Source organism: Procambarus clarkii, chromosome 13, assembly GCF_040958095.1.
Source record: "Procambarus clarkii isolate CNS0578487 chromosome 13, FALCON_Pclarkii_2.0, whole genome shotgun sequence".
Classification (NCBI taxonomy): domain Eukaryota; kingdom Metazoa; phylum Arthropoda; class Malacostraca; order Decapoda; family Cambaridae; genus Procambarus; species Procambarus clarkii.
This window is the reverse complement of record NC_091162.1, coordinates 36,645,246-36,661,630: the sequence shown is the minus strand read 5'-3', so window position 1 is coordinate 36,661,630 and position 16,385 is coordinate 36,645,246. Positions and strand designations below refer to the sequence as shown.

Sequence of the window (16,385 nt, the reverse complement as noted above, 5' to 3'; positions counted from 1 at the left end):
TTGGATGACAGTTGAAGTGTGGTGATACTGTTGTGGATGACTTCAGGAGTGTGGTGATTCTACTGTGTATGACTGCTGGAGTGTGGTGGTGCTGCTGTGGAAGACTGCGGGAGTGTGGTGGTGCTGCTGTGTATGACTGTTGGAGTGTGGTGGTGCTGCTGTGGATGACTGCTGGAGTGTGGTGGTGCTGCTGTGGATGACTGCTGGAGTGAGGTGGTGCTGCTGTGGATGACTGCTGGAGTGTGGTGGTGCCGCTATGGATGACAGCTGGAGTGGATGACTGCTGGAGTGTGGTGGTGCTGCTGTGGATGACTGCTGGAGTGTGGTGGTGCTGCTGTGGATGACTGCTGGAGTGTGGTGGTGCTGCTGTGGATGACTGCTGGAGTGAGGTGGTGCTGCTGTGAATGACTGCTGGAGTGTGGTGGTGCTGCTGTGGATGACTGCTGGAGTGTGGTGGTGCTGCTGTGGATGACTTCTGGAGTGTTGTGGTGCTGCTGTGGATTGTTACGTACCCTTATAAGATACGTAAGTAAATATATTAATATGTACATTTATAATTATATGTAAATTACAAGCATGTATATTGTTATACTTATATGTTCTATGCAAATGCACATTCATGTTACAGTGTTGGCGTTAGGCCCAACGTATCGTGGGAATGATTGTTTATTTCTTTGTGTGATCAGTTTTCCCACGGGAACTAATGATTTATATGTGATCATAAGTGGGTAACAGAGTGAAATAATAATTGAGTGAACTGTATCTGGCAAATTGTCGTGGGATCGTCCGTTGCTGGGTGTGCATGCCATTATTTCCTTCTGTATGCATATTTTAATTACTATGTAAAGAATAATTACTTTTGTTTGTGTATATCAATATGTACTAATTATTCATTAAGTTAGTTTAAGATTACTCTTGTCACAATGTAGTGCTCCATTGTTGAAATAATAAATATTGTAACTTTGGCAAATTATTCGCGGGGCAAGGCAATGTGTTTTTTGACTCGCATTTTGTTGTTCAGTAGCTGAGCAGGAACCAGGGAGATAACAACTTGTTGAAGTTAAGTTCATTTGTTCTGTCATAGCCATACTTATTATTATTTTAATTTAATGTCTGGAAGTTACAGTGATATTTTTAATGTGATATATATTGTGACCATATAATCATCTGTTTGCCTTTGAGATTTATTTAATATAATGTTATATATATATGCTTAGTGTCTTTATTCTTCAGTCCTATGAAGATTCTATTTTTGTGCTCATTACTTATTAAGGGGTTATACTGGTGATTCGCTATTGAGAACAGCAGTTGTGTGGTATCCCTAGACTTATTAAAGTTTGGCTGCTGTAGGATCACGAGCCTTAACGTACGATAGGTAACAAAGAGTTATGGGGGCCTGTGCCGGGAAATATTGTCCCATTTAACTTAACTATGCTAATCTAACCTTGCCTTCCTAGGTACCAGTGTGTCAAGTGTCTCTGTGTGTTTCTTAAGAACTATTCCATGTGCCAAGCAAGCCTTCCTGTGTGTCAAGTAACAACGTTTCACGATTTTGAGGTAAGTCATCCTATATATTTTGTTTGTGCAGTGAGGCCAAGCGAATTTTCAGTGTGGTGACAATTTTACAGTGAAGTGTAGTGCAGTGCCATTGTTTTAATTATTGTTGTGAATTAAGTGCCAAGTGTTAGTAACGATGGAGGAGAAAGTTGCAGCGTTGGTGGCTCACCCAGACTTTGAAGGGATTCAGAACCTTAAAAAGACTGAGTTAATACAAATGGCAAATCACTTGGATTTGACCGCCAGCAATAGAATGGTTAAAGCCCAAATATTGAAAGTCATTGTGACGCATTTTGTTGAGAATGGGGATTTAGAGGAAGAAATTCTAGAAGAGTTAAGAGAGGAGTCGAGTGATCAGATGACGTTAAAGCGTCTTGAGTTAGAAGCGCAAATAGCCAATGCTAAGCTTGAAGCTTAAAGGGAACAGAAAATATTAGAGGCTGAAGCTCGTCAAAGAGAGATTGAAGCTCAACAGCAACAGCAAATATTAGAGGCTGAAGCTCAGCAAAGGGAGCTGGAGACTAGGCGTTTAGAAATTGCGGCACAAAACCAGAGAGGTTTAATTGAGTTGCAACTTGAAGCCACAAAGAAGCAACAAGCCGAGGAACAAACTAGGCAATTAGAGATTCAACAACAAATGGCTGACACTAACTTCAGGCTTGAATCACAGCGTATGGCAGCTGGGCATGGAAATACTAGTAATGTTTCAACAAATAGTGATAATAATCCCATCAGGATGAATAAGTATATAGAGTTGCCCAAGTTCAATGAGGAAGATCCTGAGGTTTTCTTTGCACATTTTTATAAAATTGCCATCAGTATGAACTGGCCAAGGGATCAGTGGGTAGCCATTATGCAGTCTCAATTCAAGGGGCGTAGTCAGGAGGTTTTCACAACCCTACCTGACGCTCATAGTTTTGATTATGACTTTGTAAAGAAAAGCATCCTCAATGCATACCAGCTAAATCCAGAGGCACACAGGCAAAAGTTCAGGAACCTAAGGAGAATCAGGGATCAGACAATAGCAGATTTTACTCGTCAGAAGACGAATTTTTGCAACAGATGGTTAAAGTCACTTGCAGTCACTGATTTTGATGCTCTAAAGAATCTTCTTATAATGGAAGAAGTATTGTCATGTCTTCCAGACCAGTTGTCTACTTTTATGGCAGAACAAAAGAATGTAACAGATATTGATGAGCTGTCAAAGCTCGCGGATGAGCATGAGTTGCTGACTAAGGCCCCGTTTACGGCCACTTCACCTAAGTCTAGTCGTAGAGTAAATTTCAATGCTCACCGTACTCCTTATCAGTATAAGTCTCCTCCTGGTGCGACAGTTACTCCCGTGAACTCTTCTCTTACTAACCCTAAGATGGTTACTCCATTGCCAGGATCATCTAAGCCTAGTAATGCTAATTCTAAACCGGCAGTTGGTTCTACCAGTGTGTCCACTGTCAAACATTGTACCCATTGTAAGAGAAGATTGATTTCTTCATGTGATTTCTTCATGTTTTAGTTTGCATCCTGAACTCCGACCAACTGGTCTTATTATGAGTAAAGGAGTGCAACCTATTAATTCTTCATGTATTACAGTCAGTCCCAATTGGATGGCTGAATTCAAACCCTATATTTCCACAGGTACCTTATTATGTACTAATGGTAGACATAAGACTGTTCAATTACTCCGTGATACTGGAGCTTCACAGTCTCTTATTACCCAGAAGGTACTTGATGATGTTGACACCCGAGATCTGGGTGAAGTTGTGCTTCTCCAGGGTATTGCCGGTAGTGTGCAACCAGTGTCCTTATTGCAAGTTAACCTTGATTCTAAATATACTTCAGGATGGTGTAATGTTGGTGTAAGTAAACAACTGCCCATTCCTGGGGTAGACATTATTCTAGGTAATGATTTTGGCAACCAAATGGTTGTAGGGCCCAAGTGTCCCATCATGTTAACTAAACCCCATAATGTATTAGCTCAACCGGAAGCAGATGATGATATTATTTACCCTGCTTGTGTTGTTACTAGATCAATGGGAAAAACAGGTGAGAGTAATCCTGTCTTCACTAAGGTTGCTGATCCCAAGACCAGGACCCCTTCAGTAAAGGAGTGGGAGGTGGATCTTGAGGATTCTTTTATGACTCGACTGGATGATGAGAGTGAGGCCGTAGTAGAAGCCCCGCCGAACCTAAATCACAAGGAAAGTGAAGGTGAGGAGGCTGAACTATCTGTACCTTGCCCGCTTGTCTCCAGTGCGCCAGTTGTCGAGAGTGAGGCCGAAGTAGCTATGACTCCATTTTATTCTGATCAATCGGGAAAAGAGATCAAGCTACTAGGTTCTTGCCCGCTCGCTGCTGAGTCTGAGTCATTGCCCTTAAGTGTTGTACAGACTACTGATCCTAGTTTAAGTAAGTGTATTTCTGAGGCTCCTGATAATATTGATGCATTGGAGGAAGGGACGGGTTTCTTCTTCAAGGATCGACTTCTGATGAGAAGGTGGAGACCCAAGGGAACTCCCTCTTCAGAGGATTGTGAGATTAGAACCCAACTCGTTGTCCCCAATGATTATCGTAGGCAGGTCCTGCAGGCTGCACATGATGACCCCATGGGAGGTCATCAAGGTATCACGAATATGTACCATAAGATAAGTAAATATTTTTTCTGGCCAAAGTTAAAGAAAGACGTGGTCAGATATTGTCATAACTGTATACCCTGTCAAATTGTTGGTAAACCAAATCAATCTGTACCTAGAGCACCATTGCAACCTATTGTAGTTCCTGATGAACCATTTACTCATGTTGTAATTGATTGTGTGGGTCCTTTACCTAAGACTAAATCGGGTAACATGTTTTTGTTCACTCTCATGTGTATGACTACTAGATTTCCTGAAGCTTATGCTCTACGGAATACCAAGGCTCATAATCTCATCAAGTGTCTTGAAAGATTCTTTTCGTTGTTTGGAATGCCTAGAGTTATTCAGAGTGATAATGGGGGAAATTTTGTTTCTAAAGTTTTCAGAACTTTTTGCGAATCCCGAGGGATTCAGCACAAATTATCCAGTCCATATCATCCCCAAAGCCAAGGTGGGCTTGAACGTTTCCACCAGACTTTGAAACAAATGCTGAAGACAACCGGAGAAACTCATCCACGTAATTGGGATGAGAATCTCCCCTTTGTGTTGTTTGCTGCTAGAGAAGGGCTACAAGAGTCATTGGGCTGTTCACCCTTTGAACTAGTGTTTGGTCACCAAGTAAGAGGTCCTCTTAAAATGCTACAAGAAAAGTTGTTGGGAGATGTCTCTGTTCATCAGAGCGGATTGTACTTGAGTGAGGTCAAGGCTAAGTTGTGTCGGGCTCGTGAGTTGGCGAAAGAACATCTAGGAAGGACTCAACAAGCCATGAAAGTACGTTATGACAAGAAGTTCAAAGCTAAGCTAAGGTCGTTTGATGTCGGAGATTTGGTGTTGGTGTTGAAACCTCGTATGGGGACTTCCATGTCCCATAAGTTCGCAGGACCCTACCAAGTGGTAGACAAGGTGGGAGACCTAACTTATAAACTAATTAACCCTAATCTTTCAGAACCCCAAATGACTGTGCACATTAACAGATTAAAAGCTTATGTTGGACCTGGTGTAGTAGCTTGTTTTAGTCGGGAAGAGTTACCACCTGAGGATAATTGTAGTGAGGGACATGATGTTAATATCCAACTTCTCAGTTCCAGTTCCAATGGCAGGGAGATGCTATGTCATTTACAGGAGGAACAACGTGATGAGTTCCAGGTTCTGCTGGACAACCATACATCTCTGTTTGGGGAGGTTCCTACCCAGACCCACCTCATCACACACGACATTCAGCTCCTGGACAGCACCCCCATTCGACAACATCCGTACCGAGTGAATCCCGAAAAGAGGAAAATTATACGAGCAGAAGTGGAATATCTGCTCCAGCATGATTTCATTCGGCCAAGTCAAAGTACTTGGAGCTCTCCGTGTTTGTTAGTGCCAAAACCAGATGGAACCTGGAGATTGTGCGTGGATTACAGGAAATTGAACAAGAACACTACAGTGGACGTTTTTCCTTTACCCTTGTTGGAAGAATGTATAGAGTCCATAGGTCATGCCGAATATGTAAGTAAGCTTGATTTGTCAAAAGGGTATTATCAAATTCCATTAACAGAGTATGCTAGAGAGGTTACTGCTTTTGTTACACCTGATGGTGCGTATGAATTTAATGTCATGCCATTCGGTTTGAGAAATGCACCTGCTACTTTTCAAAGATTCATGAATTTCTTACTCAAGGATGTGCCAGATTGTAGGGCCTACCTTGATGACATTGTTTTGTACAGTAAGAATTGGGCAGATCATCTCTTAGGCCTTAAGAACTTGTTTACAGTGTTGGAAAACGCAAAGTTAACCATAAATATGAATAAGTGTAGTTGGGCAAAAGGTACGATAACTTATCTTGGCCACGAGGTGGGACAAGGTAAGATTATCCCCTTACAAGATAAGATTCAAGCCATTGTGGACTACCCAGTGTTGACCAATAAGAAAGGAGTCCAACGGTTTATTGGTATGTGTGCATACTATAGGCGTTATTGTAGAAATTTTTCAACAGTAGCTGCTCCTTTGACAAACTTGTTACGCAAGCAAGTAAAGTTTCAGTAGACACAAGATTGTCAGAATGCTTTTCAGAACCTAAAGGGCATATTGTCCACCTCACCTATTCTTGCTAGTCCCCAATTTGATAAACCATTTATATTACACATTGATGCGTCAGATGTTGGAATAGGTGCTGTGCTTATTCAAGTTGGTTTAGACCAGATTGAGCATCCTGTGTATTACTATTCCAGAAAATTTAATGCAGCTCAGAGAAATTATTCCGTGGTAGAAAAGGAGGCGTTGGGTCTTATATTGTCAATCAAGAAGTTTGAGATTTACTTATCAGGAAATAAAGTGTTAGTATTTACAGACCACAACCCCCTTATCTTTATAAATATGATGAAAGTCAAGAACCAACGAATTCTGCGCTGGTCATTGTTTTTGCAGGAATTTAATGTAGAAATCAAACATATTCCAGGCAGACAAAATGTTATTGCTGATGCTTTGTCAAGAAGTTTTGATGTACCCTAAATGAAATGTTTCTTTTTACTTAACATTTTTACTTCTGAAAAAATGCCATTGATCTTCAATCCATTGCATTTTTTTTCTTGGAGGTGGAAGTGTTACGTACCCTTATAAGATACGTAAGTAAATATATTAATATGTACATTTATAATTATATGTAAATTACAAGCATGTATATTGTTATACTTATATGTTCTATGCAAATGCACATTCATGTTACAGTGTTGGCGTTAGGCCCAACGTATCGTGGGAATGATTGTTTATTTCTTTGTGTGATCAGTTTTCCCACGGGAACTAATGATTTATATGTGATCATAAGTGGGTAACAGAGTGAAATAATAATTGAGTGAACTGTATCTGGCAAATTGTCGTGGGATTGTCCGTTGCTGGGTGTGCATGCCATTATTTCCTTCTGTATGCATATTTTAATTACTATGTAAAGAATAATTACTTTTGTTTGTGTATATCAATATGTACTAATTATTCATTAAGTTAGTTTAAGATTACTCTTGTCACAATGTAGTGCTCCATTGTTGAAATAATAAATATTGTAACTTTGGCAAATTATTCGCGGGGCAAGGCAATGTGTTTTTTGACTCGCATTTTGTTGTTCAGTAGCTGAGCAGGAACCAGGGAGATAACAACTTGTTGAAGTTAAGTTCATTTGTTCTGTCATAGCCATACTTATTATTATTTTAATTTAATGTCTGGAAGTTACAGTGATATTTTTAATGTGATATATATTGTGACCATATAATCATCTGTTTGCCTTTGAGATTTATTTAATATAATGTTATATATATATGCTTAGTGTCTTTATTCTTCAGTCCTATGAAGATTCTATTTTTGTGCTCATTACTTATTAAGGGGTTATACTGGTGATTCGCTATTGAGAACAGCAGTTGTGTGGTATCCCTAGACTTATTAAAGTTTGGCTGCTGTAGGATCACGAGCCTTAACGTACGATAGGTAACATGGATGACTGCTGGAGTGTGGTGATGCTGCTTTGGATGACTGTGGGAGTATAGTGGTGCTTCTGTGGATGACGGCTGGAGTGTGGTGGTGCTGCTGTGGATGACTGCTGGAGTGTGGTGGTGCTGCTGTGGATGATGGCTGGAGTGTGGTGGTGCTGCTGTGGAAGACTGCTGGAGTGTGGTGATGCTGCTGTGGATGACTGCTGGAGTGTGGTGGTGATACTGTGGATGACTTCTGGAGTGTGGTGGTGCTCCAGTGGATGACTGCTGGAGTGAGGTGGTGATACTGTGGATGACTTCTGGAGTGTGGTTGTGCTCCAGTGGATGACTGCTGGAGTGTTGTGGTGCTGCTGTGGATGACTGCGGGAGTGTGGTGGTGCTGTGGATGACTGCTGGAGTGTGGTGATGCTGTTGAGGATGACTGCTGGATTGTGGTGGTGCTGTGGATGACTGCTGGAGTGAGGTGATGCTGGTGTGGATGACTGCTGGAGTATGGTGGTGCTGTGGATGACAGCTGGAGTGTGGTGGTGGTGCTCTGGATGACGGCTGGAGTGTCGTGGTGCTGCTGTGGATGACTGCTGGAGTGTGGTGGTGCTGTGGATGACTGCTGGAGTGAGGTTGTGCCGATGTGGATGACTGCTGGAGTGTGGTCGTTCTGTTGAGGATGACTGCTGGATTGCGGTGGTGCTGTGGATGACTGCTGGAGTGTAGTGGTGCAGTGGATGACTGCTGGAGGGTGGTCGTGCCGCTGTGGATGACTGTTGGAGTGTGGTGGTAGCGCTGTGAATAGCTGCTGAAGTGCGGTGGGGCTGCTGTGGATGACAGCTAAATTGTTGTGGTGCTGCTGTGGAATTACTGTTGGAGTGTGGTGGTGCTGCCATGAACGACTGCTGGAGTGGATGACTGTAGGAGTGTGGTGATGTTGCTGTGGATGACTGCTGGAGTGTGGTGGTGCTGCTGTGGATGACTGCTGGAGTGTGGTGGTGCAGCTGTGGATGATTGTTGGAGTGTGGTGGTGGCGCTGTGGATGGCTGCTAGAGTGTGGTGGTGCTGCTGTGGATGACTGCTGGAGTGTGGTGGTAATGCTGTGGATGACTGCTGGAGTGTGGTGATTCTGTGGATGACTGCTGGAGTGTGGTGGTGCTGATGTGGATGACTGCTGGAGTGTGATGATGCTGCTGTGGATGACTGCTGGAGTGTGGTGGTGCTGCTGTGGATGACTGCTGGAGTGTTGTGGTGCCGCTGTGGATGCCGGCTGGAGTGTAGTGGTGCCGCTGTGGATGACTGCTGGAGTGTAGTGGTGCCGCTGTGGATGACTGCTGGAGTGTAGTGGTGCTGCTGTGGATGACTGCTGGAGTGTGGTGGTGCTGCTGTTGATGACTGCTGGAGTGTGGTGGTGCCGCTGTGGATGACTGCTGGAGTGTGGTGGTGCTGCTGTGGATGACTGCTGGAGTGTGGTGGTGCTGCTGTGGATGACTGCTGGAGTGTGGTGGTGCCGCTGTGGATGACTGCTGGAGTGTAGTGGTGCTGCTGTGGATGACTGCTGGAGTGTGGTGGTGCTGCTGTGGATGACTGCTGGAGTGTGGTGGTGCCGCTGTGGATGACTGCTGGAGTGTAGTGGTGCTGCTGTGGATGACTGCTGGAGTGTGGTGGTGCTGCTGTTGATGACTGCTGGAGTGTGGTGTTGTACGAGGCACACTGTACATCTGGTCATCTACGAGTGTCACTTCTACATAAAAATGATCTACCAATCAGAAGGTCAACTAACAGAGAGGTATCATGGGTTACAGACATCAATATAATCTACCAATCAGAAGGTCAACTAACAGAGAGGTATCATGGGTTACAGACATCAATATAATCTACCAATCAGAAGGTCAACTAACAGAGAGGTATCATGGGTTACAGACATCAATATAATCTGCCAGTCAGAAGGTCAACTAACAGAGAGGTATCATGGGTTACAGACATCAATATAATCAACCAGTCAGAAGGTAAACTAACAGAGAGGTATCATGGGTTACAGACATCAATATAATCTGCCAATCAGAAGGTCAACTAACAGAGAGGTATCATGGGTTACAGACATCAATATAATCTGCCAATCAGAAGGTAAACTAACAGAGAGGTATCATGGGTTACAGACATCAATATAATCTGCCAATCAGAAGGTAAACTAACAGAGAGGTATCATGGGTTACAGACATCAATATAATCTGCCAGTCAGAAGGTAAACTAACAGACTTGTTAAGGCTGACATATTAATGCATATACTGTAACTACTCCACCTACCAGCCAAGAGCAGACAAAGCAGCAAACTACCCATCTCAAACGACCCATGAAGGTCGTGACCACTCTGACCTTCACTCGGCAGTTGTGTGTAGGTCGTCGCAACCTTTTAGCCTGTAGAGGAAATAAAGAATATTATTTAGATGGGAATATAAACTGTTCAGTTAACGTCTTAGTTGACTTTAAGAGTCAAGAGAGCAGTACACATGAGACAAGAACAGTAGTTGTTAACAGTATGACCCAACGACCTGGTACTACCAGCCCGACCTCCAAACAAAGACCCAAAAGTGATTCCATGCACCCGCCAACCCCCCCCCCCCCTCGCCCCCCTGTTTATGTATGAAAAACGGTTTACTCACGACTCACAACTGATTTCGTTCGAACACTTTTGGAACAAGTGCTTCACCCACGTACTACAAATACAAATAATCGCCAACAGAACCTAAATACCTAACCTAACCTAGCCTATGCCTATATATGCACAATATGCTAATATATTATAATATTAATTTATATATCTGAAAATTCCTGTTGTAAATGAACAGTATGTAAATATTTATGAATGCGTCAGTGGGGTTGTAATGGACTCGAGGCGAGGACGGGTTGGGCACTAAACGGTCACTGCAGAAAATGAGCAGCAGAAAGCGCTAAGCTATAACGTCTTGGAAGAAATATGAGGATAATGAATTAGGATAGGATGGAGGGAATGACTGGCACCCAACCACTTGGACGGTCTGGGAATGAACGCCGACCTGCAAGAGCAGAGACCGTAGTTTTTTTTCTATTTGAAATAATTATTATGATGATAAACACTTAATCACAAAGTGTGGTGCCTCTGACACAGCAACTGTGCTGACGCTTCGCGCCTCGACGAGTGACCTAACCAACAACACAACTTACATTAACAATAAACAATGTCCAGCTGCAACACAAGCTATGTTCTAATTAATTAAAGTAAAACATATTTGTGTTGATCATTCAAGTGAACCTTAATATTTTCAGTGCACTTCTAGACTAAGGGGATGTATATATGGGAGGACAAGCCTGGTCATGAGCACTCACCCACCACTGTAAGACTAACAACAAATGAAAGCATTGTTAAAACTAATAGCTGAAGTAAATCCTCCTAATCTATATAAATAAAAATGTATATGTTCGTGTGTTCAGAATCGCTAATCTCCGAAAGTTTTTCACCGATTGCTTTAAAATTTTGACAACGTTCCAATTGCATAGGAGCGTGTTTCTATATACATACTATATAGAGGTCACGTCTGTGACAGGTAAAAACTTGCTTATTTTGAAAAACTTTCTTTTTTATGTGAGTTTTAATGTGAGGGAAATTTCCAAAACCTCATTACCGATTGCTTTGAAATTTTGACACAACGTTCCATACGAATATGCACGTGTTTTTTTTTATATAACTACTATATAGATGCCACACCTGTGACGGGTAAAAACATGTTTTTTTAAAAAAAAACAGCACCATTTATTGCACGTAAAAGCAACACATGCTATACTAAATATGTTACGATTCTATTTCAATGTTTCTGATTGCATTGATAAGTTGAATTTTCATATATTTCAATTTATTTTAATTTTAATTTAATTATTTTGTGTGACATTACATTGTAATTGAGCTGTGTTGCTTACCGCACCGTTCATTTCGTGAGAATAGTTTATCTTTTTATTTTTTTATTTTTTTTATTTCGTTTTTCAACTGTTCCTATTTTTCAGTGATGGGAACATCAGATCATTTGACGTTCCCATTTTTCTGACTGGAACATCAGATCATTTGGGAACGCAGTGGACGAGGGAGTGGGGAATGGGGAGGTAAACAAGGGGACTGGGGAGTGGGGGATGGTGAGAACGAGGAGACGGGGGTGTGGCGAATGGTGGGCAGGACAAGGGGACAGGGGAGCGGGGAATGGTTGGGAGGACGAGGGGATTGGGGAGGGGGAACGGTGGGGAGGACGAGGGGATGGAAGAGTGAGGAATGGCTGGGAGGACGAAGGGACGCGAGAGTGGGGAATGGTGAGGGGGACGGAGGAGGGGTGCTGTGGCTCAGCAACGCCCATATGTTGCTGAGCCACAGCAACGCGGTTCCGGGTATAGCTTTACAACAAGTTAATGGAGTCACTATTTGTTGGTGCAACTTGCAGAACTTAAGAAACTTTCAGTTTTGGTTTATTTTAGCTCAGATTAGTTGGCCAAAGATTTAATGTCTTAGATAAGTCGATGGGAGCATGACAACATCATCCACAAAGGCAACAGACTCGAATAAATCTACATTTGTGTGCTACAACTGAGCAATGTCTGTTCTTGCTAGATGTTACATTTACTTGTAACGTTTCCACAAGTATATTGTGTGAACAATAGAAAGCAAGTTGAGGTGTGGATGTTGTGATCTCTGGCTGAAGTAATCTATAGCTGTTGTGTGATATAGCTCATGCAATCTGTGGCTGTTGTGACCTGTGGCTGTTGTGACCTGTGGCTGTTGTGACCTGTGTTTGTTGCAACCTGTGACTCTTGCGACCTGAGTTGTTGTGACCTGTGCCTGTTGTGACCTCTGTTTATTGTGACCTGTACTCACCTAATTATACTCACCTAATTGTGCTTGCGGGGTTGAGCTTTGGCTTTTTGGTTCCGCCTCTCAACTGTCAATCAACTGGTGTACAGATTCCTGAGCCTATTGGGCTCTATCATATCTACACTTGAAACTGTGTATGGAGTCAGCCTCCACCACATCACTGCCTAGTGCATTCCATTTATTAACTACTCTGACACTGAAAAAATCTTTCTAACGTCTCTCTGGCTCATCTGGGTACTAAGTTTTCACCTGTGTCCCCTTGTTCGTGTCCCACCTGTGCTGAAGAGTTTGTCTTTGTCCACCCTGTCAATTCCCCTGAGAATTTTGAAGGTGGTTATCATGTCTCCCCTTACTCTTCTGTTTTCCAGGGATGTGAGGTTCAGCTCCTTTAGCCTTTCCTCGTACCTCAATTCTCTCAGTTCCGGGACGAGCCTGGTGGCATACCGCTGAATCTTCTCTAACTTTGTCTTGTGTTTAACTAGGTATGGACTCCAGGCTGGAGCTGCATACTCCAGGATTGGTCTTACATAAGTGGTATAGAGGGTTCTGAAAGATTCCTTACACAAGTTTCTAAAGGCAGTTCTTATGTTGGCCAGTCTAGCATATGCCGCTGATGGTATTCTTTTGATGTGGACCTCTGGGGACAGGTTCGGTGTGATATCAACCCCCCCAGGTCTTTCTCTCTATTTGACTCTTGCAGGATTTCCCCTCCCAGATGATACCTTGTGTTCAGCCTCCTGCTCCCTTCACTTACAAGTGAAGGTTCATACACGGAGGATGACAAAGAAATTAGTGAAATCCTAAAAAAGCAGTATGAGGACATGTTTAGCACTCCAATAAACAACATGAAGGTGGAAGATCCAGACAATTTCTTTATGCGGGATATTCAAACCCCTGTAAATATAACTGATATAAACACGAGCGCACTAAATTTTGAAAAAGAAATTGAAAACATGCCTATGCACTCGGCCCCAGGTCCAGACTCATGGAATTCAATATTTATAAAGAAATGCAAAGTGCCGGTAGCACAGGCACTCAGTATAGTGTGGAGGAAGAGCTTGGACACGGGGGAGATACCAGATGCACTTAAAGTATCAGACATAGCCCCTCTACACAAAAGAGGGAGCAAAGCATTGGCAAAAAAATATAGACCAGTTGCACTAACATCGCACATCATAAAAGTATTTGAGAGAGTGATTAGGAGTCAGGTCACCAATTTCATGGAGACCAATGACCTTCATAACCCAGGCCAACATGGATTTCGAGCGGGAAGATCGTGCCTCTCACAGCTACTTGAGCACTACGACAAAGTCACTGAGGCATTAGAAGAGAAACAGAATGCTGATGTGATATACACGGACTTCGCAAAGGCTTTCAATAAATGTGACCATGGCGTGATAGCACACAAAATGAAGTCAATGGGAATAACCGGTAAAGTAGGACGCTGGATACTCAGTTTTCTGTCAAACATGACTCAGCGAGTAACTGTCAACCATATAAAATCTAGTCCAAGTGCAGTGAAAAGCTCTGTACCTCAGGGTACAGTCCTTGCACCGCTGCTTTTCCTTATTCTCATATCAGATATAGACAAAAATACAAGTCACAGCTTCGTATCATCCTTTGCAGATGACACAAAAATCAGTATGAAAATTACCTCGGCTGAGGACATTGAAAAACTTCAAGCTGATATTAATAAAGTTTTCGACTGGGCATCAGAAAATAATATGATGTTTAACAGTGATAAATTCCAGGTACTCAGGTACGGTAAAAATGAGGACCTTAAACATAATACAGAGTACAAAACACAATCAAATGTACTCATAGTAGGAAAACAGCATGTAAAGGATTTGGGAATAATATTGTCTGACGACCTAACGTTTAAGGAGCATAACCAAGCAAATATTGCGACAGCCAGAAAAATGATAGGATGGATTACGAGAACTTTCAAATCCAGGGATCCCATCACAATGGTTGTACTCTTCAAGTCACTTGTGTTGTCCCGTCTTGAGTACTGCTCAGTACTCACTTCCCCCTTCAGAGCAGGAGAGATTGCTGAAATAGAGGGAATACAGAGAACATATACGGCACGCATAGACGCAATAAAGCACCTAAATTATTGGGATCGTCTGAAAGCCCTCCAAATGTACTCACTAGAAAGAAGACGAGAGAGATACCAAATAATATACACCTGGAAGATACTGGAGGGCCAAGTACCAAATCTACACAGTAAAATAACAACGTACTGGAGTGAACGACATGGAAGAAAATGTAGAATAGAACCAGTGAAGAGCAGAGGTGCCATAGGCACAATCAGAGAACACTCTATAAACATCAGAGGTCCGCGGTTGTTCAACGTCCTCCCAGCAAGCATAAGAAATATTGCCGGAACAACCGTGGACATTTTCAAGAGGAAACTAGATTTATTCCTCCAAGGAGTGCCGGACCAACCGGGCTGTGGTGGGTATGTGGGCCTGCGGGCCTCTCCATGCAACAGCCTGGTGGACCAAACTCTCACAAGTCAAGCCTGGCCTCGGGCCGGGCTTGGGGAGTAGAAGAACTCCCAGAACCCCATCAACCAGGTATTAACCAGGTACCTAATTTCATCACCTTACACTTTCCCGAGTTGAAATTTAGCAGCCATTTTCTAGACCATTCCTCAAGTTTATCCAGGTCATCCTGTAGTCTCTGTCAATCTTCATCCGTCTTGATTCTTCTCATAATTTTTGCGTCATCAGCAAACATTGAGAGGAATGAGTCTATACCCTCCGGAAGATCGTTCACATATATTAGAAACAGGATGGGTCCAAGTACTGAGCCCTGTGGGACTCCGCTGGTGACATCTGTTACGAACCCGGATCCAGCGTCCGAGCACGGAGCAGTGACGACCGCGCCATCTGTGGGTCAGCTCCCGAAACCCCCTCCAAACGGACGACGACACCTGGTGAGGATGACGTGTACTGGCCACAAGGGCCAGTTTCCAGTCCTGTGCAGCTCACAACACAACCGCTCCTGACCTCTGGTGAGGTGGTGCTCAGACTACAGCACCATCTATGGAGTGGATATGTCGGGCGTTTGTGTCTGAGCCTGTAAGTGAGATGTTTTAGTGTCCCTGTTATTGATGACGTGTCTGCTTACAGAGTCGACCTGGGACTGCTGTGATGGAAGTTGAGTGAGTCTACCCAAGGCAGCCGTCTCCATACCTTGTGCTTTGCTGCAGCAGCTGTGAAGTCGTCCCCCGGAAGGACACTGTGGTGTTACCCTGTCAGTGGAGTGGCAGTAGAAGGATTACCCGGGACCGACTGCTGGAGACGATTATCCACTGGGGTACTGAGGACAGGAGAGTGATTTGTGGTATCACACGAGGCTCCTGACTAGGGCGCTACCCTAGTATCGCTCGTGGGGTGGCCTGACCAGCCTTGCTGATCCGGAACCTGCCAGCAGACCTGCTGGACTTGTGGTTGACGGCCTCCACGGCGGTGCCCCCAGTGGAACTCTGTTTTGGCTGGCCTGTGTTTGGGGTAGACTCAGCTTGGTCGAAGGATTCGTCAAGAGACCACGAAAGCACCGAGGACTCAGCACCGAGAGTCTGCATCCAGAGTCTTCAGCAGAAGACGATTGTGTATTTCCCCTGTACAGTGTTAATACCCCTCCCCCTGTGCACTCTTTTAATATATTATTTATTTGGTGATGGTAACAATTATAGTCTTAAGTTCTTAACTTTCTTTCCCTTCCCCCTTTAAGTTTCTTGCATCATGGATCACATCCCTTGAAAGCCACTACTGGCTTGGGGTCGGATACAACTTCCTCTAACAACATCAGAGTAAGAACCCCGTTGCGTCCCGAGCGGGCCGTAACATA

At 43.5% G+C, this 16,385-nt stretch overlaps 1 protein-coding gene across 1 annotated transcript in view; it reads right to left on the bottom strand.

The window, feature by feature from the left end:
• Nucleotides 1-11,602, bottom strand: part of LOC138364463 (uncharacterized) — a 29,246-nt gene extending 17,644 nt beyond the window's left edge. The window contains exons 1-2 of the mRNA XM_069324103.1: nucleotides 11,591-11,602; nucleotides 9,974-10,054 (exon numbers count right to left, since the gene is read on the bottom strand). Of these exons, the coding sequence (XP_069180204.1) occupies nucleotides 9,974-10,054; nucleotides 11,591-11,602 (93 nt within the window). The remainder of the gene's footprint in view (nucleotides 1-9,973; nucleotides 10,055-11,590) is intronic.
• Between the last annotated feature and the right edge of the window lie 4,783 nt (nucleotides 11,603-16,385).